The sequence below is a fragment of the Clarias gariepinus genome, chromosome 22 (genome assembly GCF_024256425.1).
Source record: "Clarias gariepinus isolate MV-2021 ecotype Netherlands chromosome 22, CGAR_prim_01v2, whole genome shotgun sequence".
In the NCBI taxonomy this organism is placed as follows: Eukaryota; Metazoa; Chordata; class Actinopteri; order Siluriformes; family Clariidae; genus Clarias; species Clarias gariepinus.
Window position 1 is genome coordinate 19377153 of NC_071121.1, and position 19790 is coordinate 19396942.

Sequence of the window (19790 nt, forward strand, 5' to 3'; positions counted from 1 at the left end):
ACCTTGAGGAACTATGTTTTAATGGATCTAGCTTTGTGCTCAGGGACAGGGAACAGGGCTGCACTAAGTCACACTGTTTCAGTTAAGGGAAATCCTAATGCATCTGAATACACATTTCAGACAGTTGGTTGCTTCCACGTATGTGGCAACAGTTCCGGGAAGGCCCACATATTGGTGTGATGGATAGGTGGCTAGATACTTTTGGCCACATTGTTTAGTAATTAATAAGTTTTGGAATATCTACTTAGCAGCTTTTAAACTCGGCAGTTAGATAATTACTGCTAAATAATCTGCTAAAACACAATATGATTACAACATTAAAACATATGAAAATGGTGATTATTATTATGATATCTCTCAAGATCCCAGATGCTTTACAGTTTGCGTAATTTACATCAAATCTGTATTTCATTATTTTTACATTTGGGCTACTTTTTAAATTAAACAAACTTATTATATACTGTAGTTTTAACAAGTAAAAAAAACTTTTGAAATATAGCAGATTTATTAAATGCATGAAAGAAAAAAAAGGAATGAGACGTGTATACAATTCAAATTCACAGTGAAAGTTCCTACTGAAATACTGTCGTTAGCTTCAATCCTCCACAAACCCCCCTAGCATTCAGAGCTCAGGCCGCGCAGTTCAGAGGCTCCGCCCACACGCAGCTTATCACGACTCCCCCAATATTACCGCAATTAAGAGAGAAAGGGAGCGGAGGAAGGAGACGGTGGAACCGGAGCGTGCTACAGTGACCTGAGTTGGCGAAAGGAAGAGAAAACACATTAAAGGCTTCTACATTGAAGGTCGATTTAAGGAACGTACAAAAGACATGAGATTTGCCTAGAGTCTGGTGGGTTTATTTTGTACCGATTGAGGAGGACGCCATTTGACTCGTCACCTTTGTTGAAAAGAAACGGGCGAGTTTAATAAGTCGATAGGTGGACTGACACCTCGGGTATTATGGGATCCAAACGGCACCGCGTAAGCACGGCGGCAACTTTATTCCACGCAGGCTGCTCACTTTTAATCACTTGCATTTTTCCTTGGACCGCCGCGTTCAACTTAGATGTAGAAAACCCGTCGATATACAGCGGACCAGCAGGCAGCTACTTCGGTTATTCGGTGGACTTTTATATGGCACAGTCGGCACGGTGAGTTCAGTTTTCTGTTTAGTTTCTTCATGTGTAAAATGTAGCTCAATGTTTGTGACTGAGCAGTGTATACTGTATATAAACTATACATCAGTTAAAGTTTAACTTCATTTTCACAGTCTTAGTTTTAAAAACGTTTACAATAATAATAATAATAATAATAAAAGATGCCAGAACTCAGTGAAACTCTGCGTAAGGTTTTCAGTAAGCAGATCTTCAGCACAGGAGTCTCTCCAGTTGTTTTAAGTCCAAGCTCAGTATGTGAAAAGCCATATAGATGAAAGTCTTATTCACAGCTAGAGACTGACAGTCTCTTAAAAGTTTCACTGTTTGTTCAGGATGATCCCTAACACTGAATTTTGCGTGAACAGAGAACCCTAAAGACCCCTCTTTGCTGGACTCTACGCAGACCTTTTAATAAAACTCTCCTTTGTTTCCTGCCTACCTAATAACTGCATAATGCAGCAGTGTTTCAAGCCATATTTAGTGCATGTACAGGGGAAGGTTTGACGTCAGCAACAGGAAAGTGATTCAGCTCTTGAGAAGGGAATTTGGAGTGTTCTGTAATTGCCCCTGATTGTATGCAAGTTACTAACTCACCCCACAGGGAGGATACAGCCCACATTACCACAAACTAACCTTGGATAAAGGATACTGCAAACAATAGTGATGATACCTGAAACTTTTAACTTCTTCTTGGGTATAAATTCTACATTTCATACATATCATTTATATGTGTAATCTGATTTTGAGAAGTGTTTTGTATTCTATCACACAGCTCGGTCACTGTCCTCCCTTTGCAAGACAGACTGAGATGCCTTGGCGCCAGTGTGACTCATTGTTATAATGAGTAAGACCCCAAGCTTAGATCAGAAATTTAACAACTTTAATACATCATGCCTTCCTCTGTTTTTCCTATGAGACGCAGTGACACACTGACTAGACATTTGCGATGACTGTGTTGTCCGACCTGTGAATTGGCTGTCTGTTTAGAGTGAACAAGAAAGATGTTGATTGCCTCGCTTACATCGGTGATTTTTTTTCTAGATGTTTTGAGGAGGAAAAAAAATCATTGGTTTGGGGTCAGATAGTGGTTGTTTAGGTTCACAGGCTTTTGAATGAAAGGTTAGAAACTTTCTTGTTCTTGATCATAGACAGAACCTCATCAGATTGCAATGGTCTAAGGACGATTGCTCAATATGGATGGGATATAATGACCAGCTCTGTCTGTTTTTGTTGTTTTGTGCCTGTTTAAGTACTGCTTGTCGTAAGACTTTACATTAAGTGACATTCAATTTAATGTGATAGTTCATTAAGAGCTCTGTGTGTGTGTGTGTGTGTGTTGGTTCATTCATCCATGTAGCTCAGAGAGTATATGAGGTAAATCTTTTTGCAGCCCTCTGCTAATGTAATTTTACATGGTTTTTAAACCCCTCACCCAACTCCCATATTTCATGCCATGCAACCCCCACCCTCTCCATCTCCCTCACTCTCATGAGCTATGAAGTCACAGCAAAAACAGCAGCTGCTCTTACTACCATTACTTCATCTGAACCTCAATTTCCCATGGAACCTTGCTGACAAAAAACTAAAAAGTTTCAACTAGGATTTGCAAAAATTTTCAATGTACACAAACATTTTTGTACATCTGTTCGAAGCCAAGGTTTCGAGAAAGAAGGGAGGCTTGCCCGTAGTCTACCTTATTTCATTCAATCACATTCAGTCTTCATCATATTTCTCATACATTTTTGCATGGATGACTGGCATTTCACTAAAGCTGAGAAAATTAAACACTTTTATTTTCATGTGTGCACCTGCTTCTGTTTGAACAGAGAGTTTTTTTTTAACGGCCACGGCTTTTCGGACTCTGTTTTGTGGTGTGGTTGTTGGGAGTTGTCAAATACAGAAAGTTGGATTTGTTCCAGCCATACCCTGAGCCAGCTGTTTGAAGCTTCTGCAATGCAGAATCTACACGAGTATTTTCTTTTACTTTTTGTTGTATATTAAAAAAATCCTTTCATCAGAACTTTGTAATGCCTCCATAGAGACATGTATTGTAATCGTATGATGTTGCTTGACTAAATTCTAATTAAACATTGCGAAGACTGAAGAAGAAGACCGCTTGAGGGCAGGGTTCACACACTTGTAAACTTTGCAAACTGTACAAATGGACTCTGTTTTATCATGTCATGGCCGGTCCTTAAGGATTTAAACATTTGCAAAATGAATGGCAAAACATCTGCTTATTCTCTAGAGCTGAACATGTTTTCAGCTCTATTTTGTCAAATATTTAGGCTTTACGACAGAAATTTTGGGTTTTCAATCAAAATGATTATCTTTAGCTAAAGCATTAGAAAAAACGTAATTCATTGTGTGGAGGAGTAGCGCATTCCACTCTCTCTACATAGCATGGAGATAAGGAGAGAGAGCTCTTTAGCAGCACTAGGTCAGAGATCAGGGTCTAAACATTGGATTAAATTTTCACTGGGGAGGGTAAAGAATATTTAAAAATGGAAATATTTTGCATGCATATTTATTCATTTTAGAAAAAGCTCTTTTGTTTTGCCTGGGCCCCTTACTTACTGTATTAGAAGATGCATGAAAAAAAATCTGAGAATTTTATTGCATGTTTTACATTTAAATAACAAGGACTACTTTGTAGCTTGAGATATTTAGGCATGGCTTCAAATGTGCTTAAAAGCTTATTTCATTTTAAAAGAATGAATTGTTTTCTGAATTGAATCCATATAATTTAAGACTGCAGTAATGTTCAACTATTTTACTTGTTCACGTGTTTCACATGTCATACATCATATGTGAGACATTTAATGTGCATATTACATTTATTGTTATTTTGAACTTGATCCATGATGGTAATGCCTCATGTAAATTGGTGGATGTTGGGTAAGGGTAAAATGCCAAATCAATATTTTTCCAGGGTTTAAATGGTAATTTAGCGATTTTGGAATTGTTAAAAGAATTTTGGTATCTACTTTTTGTTAAATTCAAGAAATATCTTCTAGTTATTCACCCACTGTCTATTCTGTGTGAAAATCAACAAATTTGTGCAGACCAAGCCACAGAGCATTGTTCCAGCCAATCAGCAAAAAGCTCTTTTTTGTTTCAGCTAATCAACAAAGTGGTGCGGACCATGCCCCTGATTGCTGAATTAGCTGGAACAATGCTCTGTGGCTGGAATAATGCTCACAATCCCTTGTTCCACATGTCCACAAGTAGTGCCCTTGATTAGTGGTTAGAGTGGGATTCGGGATTTAGCCTTGTGTTAGAAGCTAATTAGCTTTGTAGCTTGCATCAGCCATGAACAGGCCAAGGTAATTCTAAATGACTTGGACGCAAATACTAAAGAGACAGTGTTGTTTAAGATGACCTAACATTATCAGATTGGTTATGTTGCTTCTGTGCCTGGTTTTGAAAGTGTTTTTGTCTGGCAGATGAAAAAGTGGGCAAAAGTAATGATAAAGTCCAAAATGAGGCAGAGATTGCTCTATTTCTTCTTGACAAGTGGATAATGTTAATTTTACTATTTTGTACAATCATTATATTAGTATTGCCCCCATTGTGTAGGTAAATGTCACATTTGTGTGACGGGTTATGCTAAACTAAAAGGTAAAATTTGCTCATGGACATTCAGCTTAATTTTTGGTTTATCAAGATATGCTGTTGCTGGTGTTGGTTGTTGTGCTGATGTTGGTTTGGTAGATTTGTGGGCATTGACATCTGGAGCTGGTACGCTGGGAAACCATCTATATGAGAAAACATCAGTATGGGTAATTATAAAACTATAGCATTTAGCAAATTATCACAAATAACTTTAATTTTATGATCACTGAAGAAGACCTGGCTGAATTTCGATTTGTTATAAGCGGTGCATTGTGCAGAAAGGAGTGAATTTTATATCAGAGTTTTTAGAGATATGAGAAGTACTCGTAGCTTGACATCAGTTGCCAGCTGACTATTAGCTAAACCTGAAATTAGCAGTTATAAATAAAGGAGGCAGAGATTTAATCTGTTATTTTAAGATTCATTTAAGAATACAATAATTGATAACAATCTCATAGGAAAATAACTGAAGGACTGGGTAATGGCTTTCTAGCTGGCTTAGGTAGGTTTATTTTTTAAGGGCCTAATATTTCACCTTCCCTGTACATGCTAAGTCTGTGGTTTTGTTAAAGGCTTAAAGTACTCCATTATATTTTGATGCCATGTTTGTGTGTTTGGCTGTTATTTGTTATTTGTTTGGCTGTTATTTATTACTGTTTAGCTAGCCCAGGTGTGTTGGGGAGAGCTTCTGAAGAAGCACTTGTAGGATCATGTTGTTTGGTTTTTGCATTTAGATATCTTGTATAACACACATTTCTCCAGAATTGATTATTATACTTTTAAGGACGATTTGTCCCAATAAGCTGCTTATTTTATTATTATTGTTTAGAAATGTTGTGCAGAGGTAAGTGTTGAAGCTAAACTTTTTATTGTAATATGTTTTATACACTTTTCTTTGTCCTGGTTAACGATTCAGTATTAGCATAGCTCTTTTAGCTGACTATAATCTGAACCCTGTTTTTGGGAGTTAATGCGGATAAGCTTGGTCAGTACCGGAACAATAGTAGGTTCCCCTGTGCTATCTAGAGACGGTTTTATTGCCTGTCTGAAAAGGCTGGTTTGAATAATGGGCCCCTGTCCTGATTAGTATACATTCTCTTCTCGTGGTAAAGGACTCAGTTGCTGAGTCACGGCAGGTCAAATTGGCCATGTACAGTGCCCTTAGGCACCAAGCTCTGGCTGGTGTTCAGTTGATGTGAAGAGCACTTGGGGATGCATTTATATTCAAAATGCTTTGTTTTGAAGTAAAACCAAAGCTTCGATTGGGTCAATTATAAAAAGGTTTCTTTAAAAATGTGCCTGCCTTTGGGCAAATAGTTGATTTAGCAGAGACGGACATAAAGGGGTTGATGCTAATGGTTAGTTGCTTGTCCTGGAGTCTTTGCTTTTTCCTTTTTTGTAAATGAAAAAACAATGCAGAGTTGTAACTTTTGAGAGGTGCGACATTGCATTGCTGTTGACGTATGAATCATGATTATTTTGGGCTCGTCCTTATGTCTCAGACAAGGTGTGAAACCACACTGTTATGTTCCTATGCTGCATGTAAAAAAAAAAAAAAAAAAAAGCAATTATAGGGTTACATTTGTGCAAAGTGTTAGCTGAACAACATTGTTATGAGGAAACAAACATTATCTATATTCCACTGCCTTGTACTTTAGACCCCAGGAATGCATGGGATGTTCCTACCTAATCACTTCTTTGTTTTTGATGATTAAAAGGTGACCTAAGTCTTGGTTTGTAGGTGTTCTGCTGTGGTAGATGTTATCCTTTGGCAGGAAATGCTTTCGTGGTTACAAAAGATTCTAAATGATGGTGTTTCTGATCAACAGGAAAGTTCTACAAGGTAGTAGCGTATATGATCAATTTCTCATACCATGGGAAGAAACCTGATTATACTTAACCTGGTTATGGTGTGTGGAATCCCCATAGTATAACGTCATCTCATTTTCTTGCGTTCTGTAATAATTAATGACTATTCCAATGATGTAGTGGAAATGAAGCCAGCTCTTTAAGTGAGAGCTTCAGTCGTTTAAGTAGAACCTGGTTTTAGCATCATCTTTTGGGAAGCAAATTCTGTACAGCAGCATGAAGCTAATCAGATGCAGGTTCGAAGAGCAGACTGACCATTCAGACAGGGCATACCAAGTGGCTAGAGCAGCATCTGCTTTTTTGCTGAATGTTTTGTAATTGCCTGCCTGGAGTCTGAATAAATCATTTGGTAATATTAATATGCAGTGCCATCTTAAAGTACTTTTGGGATATTTATAGTTCAGGTTCTGCACTTGAATAAATGTATGAGTTCAGTTGAGTTTTACTGATTTTATTTATGTAGCGCTTTTAACAACAGACATTTTCACAAAGCACTTTTATTCTGGATTTTAAAAAAATGCATTGATTTTTAAAACAAATGAAATATTACAGTCAGTCCCTAATGACCAAGCTGAAGGTGGCAAAAAAACTTCCTGAGTCAACATGAGGAAATATTTTGAAAACAACCAGATTTATAAGCAAACCCATCCTTAAGTGGGTGATGCCAGATAGAGCGAATTACAAATAAATCCATAAATATGCCTGAATTATTTTCTTTGCCTTATTTTAATATATCTGTAATATTTAACAAATTGAGATTTAATAATTACTAGCTGAGAAAAGTAAGCTTGAATAGTTAAGTATTATTATTATTATTATTATTATTATTATTATTATTATTATTATCTTCCACTGAAATGGTGTGTGGCAGCAGCCAAAAAGTTAAAAAGTAAAAATCTTACTGGATTAGCAGACTTGTGATTACAGCGGCAATGCATGTTTTTAGGGTAATTCCATATGAGATCATATCATGGTCACCATCTCTGATTTGGCTGCAACAAATTTTTGTGAGTGCTCCTATGACTAATGCACCAACTTGATCTTAATGATTAACATATAAAGGTCCTTCAAGATCTGGCCCTTCAAATCTATCTTTTACAAAGGGGCAATTATATAATAAATTTTAAAGTCCCCTACATTAAATAAATCGGTAAGTCATGAGTGCACAAAGTGGGTGAATCCTCCTAACCATTAAGGCACTTGCCTTTTGTTCAGGGTACTCACAAAATATGTTTCAGCCAAATTGCGGTCAGTCAAAATAAGATCCTTGGTTGATTTCCATGGGGACTCTAGAATAATCTGATCGGCAGTACATATATTTGCACCTGTGATTTAAAACTCAAAAGTGAATGATGCGAGTGTGTGAGAGTAGGAGTACTTTGCCTTTGTCTTTTTCTGTTCTACAGTACATAACATGGAACCATAGCTAATCAATCCAAGCTAATAACTGCTTCCCTCTGGTCATTGTAAATCACTCTCATGAGAAGATAGGCATGAGTAGGGGTTATACAATGTAAGAGAAACCCTTGCAGGACACTATGCCTGTAAACATTAACACCTAAAGACAATTTTCTGTAGCAAATTTACCATGATCCCCGTTGGGTCATGTCCTAATACCACTTTTTGACAGATTGAGCATGAGTACAAGAAATTTCATTTAGATATATTTAGATACTTGCCTATACTGAGTACTGATACCAGTACCGGGTGTTGTCCCACAGCACAAAATAAACGGAACTTTTCAGAGTGCCTGTTGTTGCTGGTGTGTAAACCATGAAAATGTTTAGCATGTAGAATAACACCTGTGCAAAGTAAAATCCTCATCAACCCTTCTGTCATGCTTTTATACACACTTATGCTTTGTTTTTTAGAGTAAGAAAATTATATTTCATTACATGCAACTATGCCATATTCATATGTCTGATCATTATAATTAACAGTAAATAAATCTCTGGGCAGGAAATTGCTTCCTTTCAAACGTCAGCTTTTTGGAATCATTCAGCACCATGGCAACATGTTGGAAACAGCAACAATGTATCAAGTCACAACACAAACTATTTACAAAATCTATGTATATTGACCATTTCTCACCACAGTCAATGTTTGAAAGCCAAGGATAAATGTTTTAGAAAATAAAAGATTATCTTGGTTGTGTTGTTTTTGTCATGTCATCAGTGACGAAACTTTTAACTTGTGTTGCACTCATGATGTAGTTATCTTTTTTAAGCTAGTGTTTATAACTCCATTGCCCATTTGCATTTATAAAATCATTTTTCATTGTATTTTTGTGTTTTGTTACTATTGTCATAGAAAATGCCTCTGAAAGTGCCTGGCAAGCAAACAAGACAATGAAACACCAAGAAATGTACTGCCAAGCTTTGTCAGCAAGACCGACTAAAGAGAGTTGTGCTGTTAGACTAGCAGTACTGATTAGAGTGAGATGCATTGCTAAGTTTGCACATAAAAGTTATAGCGACATATAAAACCTATGAGACTTACATGTATGGATTGGCAAGCATTGGCAAATATACTATTAGCTGTAGATGATGATTTTTGATTTCATTCTGATTCCTTTCTGATGAGTAATTCCATCTCAAATCAACCAGTCGAAGAGAGATTTTCCACCATCACTTCTCAGATTTTGCTGATTTTTTTTTTTCACCAATTGTTGGTATTGGCAAGAAAACAAAAACCCCCAATTTTTTTGTCCCAACTCCCACTCGTTAAATAATGGCATCCATCTTGATTTTTGGCCTCGACGCGCTTCAAGACGTGCCACACTCCTTTTTGAAATCCTCTTTTTCTTGATAACTCACTTGCTATATGTCATATGGAGATGAAACTGGGTATATTTATGTAATTTTTCATGTAGATTCAGATTCTGCAATCAAATATATATCGTGATAAATATTTTTGGCCATATTGCCCTGCCCTAATCAAGATAATCAGATAGTTTTGTTTTAGGGGGCACTGCTCACATCTGTGCAACATATAGTCACGAGAATCCAAAGAACAGACGAGCTTTGCCATCAAGTCTTTGTAATCAGATTATGATTAAGACAACAAACTACATTGGAAAGATTCAGTAAATAAATTAACATGAATGAAACACACTCACTGCTTTTGTTTTTCTGCACTTAATTAGTACCAAGAAAAAGATGATGCAATCACCAAGTTCCTTGAGTGCGAGGTCACTCATGGAGTTGGTTGGAGATAATTCAACTTTCTGATCAGTATGAACCTGAATGGTTCAGTTACAGGATACTGTTTGACAGTGATACAGGTATCTTACATGTACCACCATAAAATGACACATTTACTGGTATATAAGGCTTATTGTATAGATCCATGTACATTCTCTGTATATAAAATGTGTATCAAATCGTAAAACATTTGCAAAACCTGGACAATTAATTTTTGATGATTTCTATAAAACAGGGCATAACACACCCCTGGTTTTTATTTATTTTCAAGATGAGGTGATGTAAAGTAACCCCTATTTTTTTGGGTAACTTATATACATGGGTTAGGGTTAGACCTTGGGTTCTGGGGGGTCGGTAAGGGGTACCCCCCAAATTTTTTTTTCAGAAATATCTCCATAACCACAAGAGTTCCAAAATTCTGGTTTTAGAATCTGAATCTACAAGAATTACATAAATATACCCAGTTTCATCTCCATTTAACATATAGCAAGTGAGTTATCAACAAAAAGAGGATTTCAAAAAGGTCCACGTCTCGAAGCGCGTCGAGGCCAAAAATCAAGATGGCTGCCATTTTTTAACGAGCGGGAGTTGGGACAAAAAAAATTGGGGGGTTTTATTTTCATGGCAATACCAACAATTGGTGAAAAAATCAGCAAAACCTGTGATCATGTGGTGGAACCCACTGGTTGATTTGAGATGGAATCTCGCCCTGATCAAAAAATAAAATGTTGTTGGCGTAAGTGGACCACAGGGTAAATATTGCAAGATAAACGATACATTTATACCTCTTTTGTTGTCAGTCTTGTGACATCTTTTTGCCTTGCATTTTAACCCTGAGTGAAGATGAATAGTTTATCTAAATATGTACAATCACTCACTCTTCAGAAGCAGAACTAGTCTTTCTGGATAAAGTTTATCTAGATGATGTGACAGGCAGGATCATCTCCACTAAAAATGGATATAGTTATACACCTATCTGACAAAGTAACCAAGCATCTACACAAATGTGTTCTTCATTTTACACCATTAACTGATAATGGTGTCTGTGAAATTACAACTCATTTGTTAAATTTTTGTATGTCTTGACCATTGAGCACATAGCTATAGGCATCTTAGCTGAATCTTTCTTATTTCAACTTAGTCAGTGTTTCTTATCTTAACAGTAAATTAAGGCGTAAACCTAGGCTTACACGATATAGTTCATACAGTAAATGCTACCCATTCTCATACTGGTCAGAAGGATGAGTAACTAAGCAATATAATTTGCTGGCATGACAAATCTTAAGACACTTTAGACTCATGTTCAGTTCAGTTGTGAAGCTGTGAAATAATGCTAAGGTATAAAACTTTTAAAAAGTATTAAAAAAAAACTTCTTTTTTCAAGGTTCAGGGTCTTAAAGTGTAACAAAATTAGGAAAAGGGTAATAACTTTTACCAATAAATTGAACCAAATTTGTTTCTGAAACCCAACAATACAGCAAGATTGTTCTCTTATTTTGCCTCTGCAGAACGCTGTGATATTATCATAATGTAGGCTCCGAATGGGTCTGTATTGTAAAATTTTTGAGTAGCAATATATAGAATTTATTGAATTTTACTTAGGATGGACCATTATTCAGCTAAGAGTCAATTAAGAGTTTGTATAATAAAGAATTGCTCATTGAGTTGTTTTGCTGTTTTCTTTGACTGCATGACCTCGACAGCATCTGTTAGATAACATACAGCAGACTAGCTGCCATTTTTCTCTTTTCATCTGCATACCTTTGGGGCCAAAAGACAGAGGAGCTTGTTTAAATATGCCTACCCATGAAAAGCCAGTTTATGTACAGTTTATGAACCAGCTGCTTAATGATAGTGATAAATAGCTTCTGGCTCAGTAGTTTAATTACATCACTCTCACTCACTCATCTTCTATACCGCTTTATCCTGTATTCAGGGTCGCGGGGACCTGGAGCCTCTCCCAGGAGACTTAGGGCACGAGGCGGGGTACACCCTGGATAGGGTGTCAATCCATCACAGGGCGCACACACACACACACACACACACACACACACACACACACACACACATTCACCCACTACGGGCAATTTGGGAACACCAATCAGCCTAACCTGCATATCTGTTGGAAGAAACCGGAGTCCCTGGAGAAAACCCACCAAACATGGGGAGAACATGAACTCCATGCACATAGAGACAGGAATTGAGCCTGGCCGGGAATCGAACCCGGACCCTGGAGGTGCAAGGCGACAGTGCTAACCACTACATCACTACGTCCTTACAAAAATAATCTTAATCATTCCTGAGCAACCTACTGAGCTTCCCCTCATGTGTTTAAGTCATAAATATTTTAGTACATTCATACCATTTATAATTGTGGATTATGTTAAATGAGTAGGCTGATAAACCAGTGCTTTTTTTTCAGTAGGTTTTAAGGAATTTTAAAGAATAGTGCTCAAGTGACATAAGGTTCACACCTGGGCAGACGGTGACCATGTGTGGCTTGGGGAGTGTTTGAGACTGGTAAAATGTTTTTTTTTTTGTTAGTTTTCTTCCCCCCTCACCACCTTTAGAGAGTCTAGAGAGTGCTAGATGTCATATCAGCATTTTTTTACCCAACTTTCAATATGGCAGTGCCACATATTTGGTCTTATTAGCAAAACCGCACAAGTTTAATGTTTGAGCTGTAAACACTTTTTAGCCTGACTCTGACAGCTGGCTTTTTCCAGCGTTCTGTTGACTGCTGTTGAGACATTTGTTTGCTGCAAAAGTGCTGACGATGTTTTCTTCACTTGTCAGCAGATTGTTCATGTCTTAACATTAATCAACAAGTGTCTCATTTGCACTATATCAACGATTTGTGGACACCTAATCAATTATACCAGTGTATGATTTTTGAACATCCTATTCCAGACTTGGTTCTCTCTCTCTGCGCTCTTCTAGGAAAACTTTCCACTCCATTTTTGAGCTTGGATATTAATACTTGGCTACAAGGTCTGGGGAGCAGTCAACATGCCAGTTCATTCAATGGGGTGACCAATGAGGTCCGCTTGATTCTTGGACAACCATGATTTTATGGGCTTGGCTATATGGACATGGGCATTGTCATGCAGGAACAAATTTGGACCTCTTAGTTTCAATGAAAGGAAATTCTAGTGCTACAAAGTCATGCTATCCAATTTGTGATGACTTGTAGTGTAAAGAGCAGGTGTCAATGTACTTTTGGTCATCTAATGTACATTGTGATTTTAGTTTATTTTATGATAAAATATTTCTTAATGATTTAAAATAGTTGAAATCCATTTTCAGGAGCACAGTCTCTGTCTCAGGTCTGTGTGTGTAGTATGCGTGTTCTTTCTATGTGCTTGGTGGATTTCCTTCGGGTACTCGAGTTTCTAATTGGTCTTTCCAAATTCCCTGTAGAGTGTCTGTGTGTGTGTGTGTGTGTGTCTGTGTGTGTGCACCCTGTCCAGGATGTACACCGCCTCATGCCATGAATCCCCTGGGTTAGGCTTCCCGCCTATATGGGCTAAGCCATCTAGAGAATGAATGAATGAATGAATGAATGAAAGGCATTAAAAATATAAAATAAATAATAATTTTACAATAAATGTACAATAAGTAAATAAAAATAAATTGGGTTGGGGACCACTGCTCTAAATGCAAATTTGCATTGATTCAACCATGCAAATAAATACATCAGTAGATTTTTTTTTTCTTTTTTGTCTCTATCTGTCCTGCAACATAAATGTGACATTTTGATTTGGCAATTTGGTTAAAATAGCTTCTAGCTTGCCTTCCTAAGTAATGTGCCAGGCTCTCACCCTTCACCAGTTTACTGCACTGGAGGCTGGCTCTCTTATCTTAGCATATTTTCGACAACTAGCATTCTTTGACCCAAAGCAATCAAGCTGTTATTACTTTGCTAACATTAGCCCAATGTTTAAGAATTTAACAGGGAGAGAATGCAATTTAGGCTAGACTGATTCTCAAACTGATAAAAGGCCATTACATGCTAATTGGTGCTTATTTAGAGTTCTTTGAGATTACAATCAACTATTGTGTGCTTCTCCCTCTCTCTCTCTCTCTCTGTGTGTGTGTTTTCCTGTTTTTGTTTCTTTAAAGTGTTTTCCCTGTTCAGAGAGCATTTTTATACAGTTTTGTAGATATCTTACTATGTGTATAAGATACATCAGTGTACAAATGTTACAAATATTTGTGCAAGCCAGATAAAGAAAATTCAGATGGGTAAAGTTAGCATTTTCCAAAAGTTCAGTAACTTAAATGAAAAAAAAAACAAAAAAAACATGCAGACACATGTGTAATTGCAATGTGTAATTTTATTCAATAACTATAAAAATGGGAAGTTTGATTGACATGGGAGCATGCAAGTAACGTTGGGGAGACTCCACAGACTGTTGTGTTTTACAGAAATATTGTGCACCGGGTGGGGGTTATGTTGCAATTGCCATTTGTGTTTCTACCCGCAGAACCACTTACAAGATGTTTTTTTTGATTGTTTTGATTTTTTTTTTGTCATTCACACTATTCTGTGCCAATCCTAAATCACAGTAAATAAGTAGCTTCTGAAATACTCAAACTAGCCTCTGTTTTTTAAGAACCATGCTGTGGTCATCAAGACCACAATGTTCTCTGTTCCGGTGTTTAACTAAAGGTTTTGACCTTTTTTGCATTAGGTTGAGTTATTGCAGCATTATTCTTGTCACATTGTTGACTGATAGGAAAGAGTCGTGATTGAACAGAGGTACATGTATTGCTAATAAAGGGACAAGTTATATTAGTTATATTAGATGGAAAGATTGACCGGATAGGTTTCTTCCCCAAATGACATTACTACCAAGAGTTTACAGAGTTTTGGTAGCTCTGGGATGTTCCCTGTGTGCAGACACATGGCGGAAAATCTGACATTTCTCTCTCTGCCGGAAGAAAGCAGTTTTGTCCCCATCCCCCACCCCTTTAGGAAAACAAACAGAACACCTACTTTTGTCTTTTTTTTTTTTTTTTTTCTTTCCAGAGCTCTGTCTCTAACCAGGCAGACATTGCCTGTAGAAGTCTCCAGCCCAGGGACTGGGTTTTCTTTTGTTTCTCGTCCCCCCCAATATTCTGATACATTTGGTAGCATGCAATTTTTTTTTTTATTAAAACCTCCATTGAGATGTATGTTTTGGATTACGTAGTAAGTATAAGCTCTGTGAGGTTACCCCTAGTCATGCATCACTGACAGCAGCCCAGGGGGCAGGAAAGGGTGTTCTCTTCCTGTAGGCTTACCCCATCCCCCACTAAAGCTCACAGTGCTTATGACCCCTTTCGCATGCCTAAATGGACTCAACTTAATGATTGTTGAAAAGCAGGGGTAAGCTAACAGACTGAGGACTTGTCTGTGCTCTACCTATCCATGCCCTTTCTTGGGGTGTGCAGCGTTTCTCATTTTGTAGCTTTCTCTCTTAAAAATTCATTTTATAGTTCCCAACATTTCTTTGTTTTTTTTTTTTTTCTGGTGGCAATGTGTTCTTTTTTTATGTTTGCAATTCCCCTACTTGTTAGCACTGTGGCCTCACACCTTCAGGGCGGGGGTTCGGTTCCTGTGTGACACCCTGTGCTTGGTGGGTTTCCTTTCGGATATTCCAGTTTCCTCCCACGGTCTTAAGATGTGCACAGTAGAATAATTGGTGTTTCCAAATTGGCTGTAGTCACAGAGCAGTGTGTGTGCTTGTGTGTTCTGTGATTGATTGGCACTTTGTCCCCTGGGATAGGCTCCAGACCTCATCTGACCCTTAACAGGATAAGCAGGATAGAGAAGTGTGAGAGAGTATTTTTTTTTTCTTCCCAAGGCGAATACAGATGTGTATATATTGTTTTATATTGAAATTTACCTTCATTTTTTCATTAACTTTTGTGTACGTAGTTACATTTATCAATGCTGTTTCCTTAATGTTTTTCATCATTTATATTACTTGATTTATTTACTGCAAAGTAGGGCTGCACAATTAATCGCATAAAAACCTAAACTGCAGTGTGTACCTGTGCAATTATTTAATGGCAAAATGCTGCCATTTATTACGGAAAATATACACACAGGCCTCCGAGATATGAGGGGTACTTAGTGCTCCCACATTAATCACAGCTCTACAGACAATCAGTAACGCTGTCCTTCGAGTGTGTTACGCCACCCCAACGGTGCGTGAGCGAGCAGTTTGAAAAGATGTGGTTGGCTGGCATCACGTGTATCAGATGAAACACGTGATGGTCTTTGGCCCTCTCGACTGAGTGGTAGTGGTAACCTTAATGTGGGAGTCCCTTAGTGATGGAAAGGAATTGGATACGACTAGGGAGAAAATCTGAAAAAAGGGGAATATACACACATGCATGAATTGTTTTTCAACAATTTTTTTTCCCACTTGCACGAAATAAGAACACGTAAGTAAGTGCAGTGATTAGTGATCTGACGGTGAACCTGGCTCCATTATTTATTGAGAGAATTTTTGTGCTCAGTATGGAGAAAATGTTTTGTTGCAAAGAAGTGTGTATGGAATGGATAAAAAAGTTCAAGGAAGGTTGCAAAAGTGTTAGCCATCAAGGAGGACACTTCTGCCCACACCGTTGATTAAACTGCCAAAACTTTGAGGTATTAAAGCATCCCTCCTACAATCCTGATCTTGCTCCATCCCACTTTCACTTGTTTGGTCTCCTGAAAGCAGCCCTACGAGGATAAAGATTCACTTCTGAAAAAGTGAGGACGCCTGTGCATGCGTGCTGCGCAGCTTAGCCTTAAACATTTTTTAATGAAGGAAAAAGAGAGCTTTTTGACAGATGGACAAAGTTTATTTAAAAGCAAATTTCTTTATTTCTTTTTCAGGGATGCTAGTATCATAATTGGAGCTCCAAAAGCTAATACCAGCCAGCCGGACATCAAAGAGGGAGGTTCAGTGTTCTACTGTCCATGGAGCCGTAACCTGTCTGACTGTCACAGCATAGAGTTTGACAGGCAAGGTAAGGCTCACGTACTCAGTTTTCAATAAATCTTTACTAGTGTGGGCATTCTTTTTAGATGTACGTGTGTTACAACTGCCACAGCCCTAAAGTCTTATATAACACTTGAATTTAGCATTGAGACATCAGCTTCCACGCATACTGATGTTGACAGATACTCACATTTTACTTTTATCAATCAACGTTTTGCTTAAGCTAGTGCATATTATTCTTGTCTTCCCTTCTATCTCTTTTTTCACTTCAAAACATCTATAGAATTTTTTTTTTAAAGATGTGGAGGAGGAGAGGTGTTAGTGATGAGTTTCTGGAAATCCACATACAGACATACGGTTAGCGCTGGGCCTTTTAAATATGGCCTAGAATGTAATACATATACACCTTATTTTCTGATGGCATTCCTGAGGTCATTTCTCGGAGATGTACTGCGGTGGTGATGTTTACAATGTGTTCTGGAGAATGTCTCGGGATTGCTCTTAGGCTGATAATGGATTCTATGGTGAAGAAAAGACTATTCCCAATCTCCTAGTGAGAACGAAAGAAAATTGGTTTAAATTGATTACACATTTTAGGATTCAAATCAAGAGAATTGTGTACATTTCGATGAACATGTGCTTCATGGCCTGTATCAGTGTAGTCAGCAGACCCAGGGTTGTACTGGGCCAAGCCATCAAGTTTATCAAACACGTGTAAGGGAACAGTGAAATGTGTACTGTCAGTTGAGGCTTCCTGGCTTGTTTCTTAGGGAATTAGATTTATTATTTGTAACTTAGGCATAAGAGACCCGCTCCTAATTTCAACTGAAGTTCAACGCTTCCACTTTTTTCTTGTTGCATAAGGAAAGCTATGCACTTTTTGCAGTTGTGCAACAGTGTAATCATAAAATATAAAATACAGTACTCAAATTTGCTGTATCAAGTATATTATCAAACTTATGTAGGGTTCCAACCCAGCGCAGGGCAAAAGCAGACATTCACCCAACCAAATCATATACTATGAGCATTATGGAAAACGCCAGTCGGTCTATACTGCATGCCTTGGCATTACCCCGATATATATCCGCGCACGATATATCTACACACAGTGGAATGGCTTAAGAAGATTCCACATTGATTCTCTCATACAGATCAATGTTCCTCAAGGTTATTAAACAGAAGATATATCCTGCTTCAGCATGCAGTACAAACTGTTATTAGCAACGTTAGCCTCACAGTTTGCTTTAATTCAGCAGACGAGCTTAACAAAGAATAACTTTAAAACAGTAATGCTTCCCGCTTCAGGCTTTAACTGTTACAGTCAGGAATTGAGAATGTTATGAATGGTCTCTTGTTGAGGGCGGAGTCTGATGTTAAATGTTTTACACACACACACACACACACACACTACTTTCTTAAATTAAAACACACATCTCTGCTGTTTTTTTTGTCTGTTTTGGGCAAATAAAATGGCGACTGCTTGGCAGAGCTAAGCCTCACGCTGGACGAGGGTCTCGCCATCTTCCCCCCCCTCTCAGGAATATTGTAAGCTTCACGAATAACACAGATGCGTAGAATGTGTTTAGAAAGAAAATGTTTGCAAATTTAAATGAGGAAAAAGTGAGGGGATGTATTTGTACACACACTGATGACCTGTGAGACAAAATTATCAATATTTTTCGAATAGGTCCCCTTCAATCTTGTTACCCCATCAGTTTTTAAAACATGGTTCTCTATAAACTTTTAACAATGCCTTTATCAATGACTGCATTTATTTATTAATTCAATTAACTGTCACACAGTGGAGCACAGTGAAATATTTTCCCCCCCGCATATCCCAGTTAGCAAGCTATTAAACCCACTAACAAGTGTTTGTCTCATGGTTTTACAGCTGTTACTACACCTAGATATTAATAATGTGTTGGACAGTTTTATCTCCTCCTTTGCTTGATACAGGCCAAAGTGACCCTTCTGAAACATAGTAACATGCTGTTCATGACTATAGAAAAGTCTACTTAAGAAATGAGAAACTACTTAATGCATCAGTTAGGGTTAAAAAAATTGTTGCCAGATGAAAAATGTTAATCGCTGCAGTAATTAAATCCAAATGGTGACTTTTTTTTTAACATGGGAGTTGAACCTGAGACACCCTAGCTGACTACAGACTCCTATATGATCTCACTCTGCTCTCCATCTCATCTCTTCTGTGCTCACCAGGGGGGAGGTGAAGTGATGACAATTTTTTTTGACCACACGGACACACAGACACACAGACACGGGGACACACGGGGACTGGGGGACGGAGGGAGACAGAGACAAATACACAGACATACACGGACACGGTTGGACACACGGTCGGACACACACACGGACAGACAGACACACGGACACGGAGAGACAGACAGGGACAGACAGACACACACGGACAAGGACAGACAGGAGTGGAGCTCAAGGCAGGACTTATGCCTTGAAAGGATCTAATCAATACCAATATCTAATCTATGTTAATTAAATATATGGTCAAACATTTGGGCCCCTTTATTTTATTGATTATAAAAACAAAAGGAAAGGCAGGCTGACAAAAGCAGAAGGATAAAGTCCGACAGGTATAGTGCTATATTATCTGCTTAAATTGCTTCAGGGCTTATTGGAATCTTTTTCCCAGTGCAAATTTGAAATGACTCAGAACAAAGCCTTTAAGGCAAAGAATTGGAATGTTCTGCGATGGCAAAGCAAACACTTGACTTTATTTTAATTTGAAATGCATTTTGTTTGCTGAAGATAAATGCCCCAATATCAAGCAGGAACTTGATAGTTATCATGTTATATTGTTTGAACAATTAATGGCTCAGAGTTCTGTCTTTCGGTTCGACCCCTGGATTGCATTCGTTGTTAAAAGGGGTAAACAATCACTGGACATAGCCAATTCAACAGTTTGGAATGTCCTGAAAAAAGAAAGAAGCCA

At 37.8% G+C, this 19790-nt stretch overlaps 1 protein-coding gene across 1 annotated transcript in view; it reads left to right on the forward strand.

Moving 5' to 3' along the window:
• Positions 1 to 711: 711 nt before the first annotated feature.
• itga5 (integrin, alpha 5 (fibronectin receptor, alpha polypeptide)) overlaps positions 712 to 19790 on the forward strand; it is a 51694-nt gene continuing 32615 nt past the window's right edge. Inside the window, exons 1-2 of the mRNA XM_053482722.1 lie at positions 712 to 1152; positions 16720 to 16853. Coding sequence (XP_053338697.1) covers positions 962 to 1152; positions 16720 to 16853 — 325 coding nt within the window. The 5' untranslated portion in view covers positions 712 to 961. The remainder of the gene's footprint in view (positions 1153 to 16719; positions 16854 to 19790) is intronic.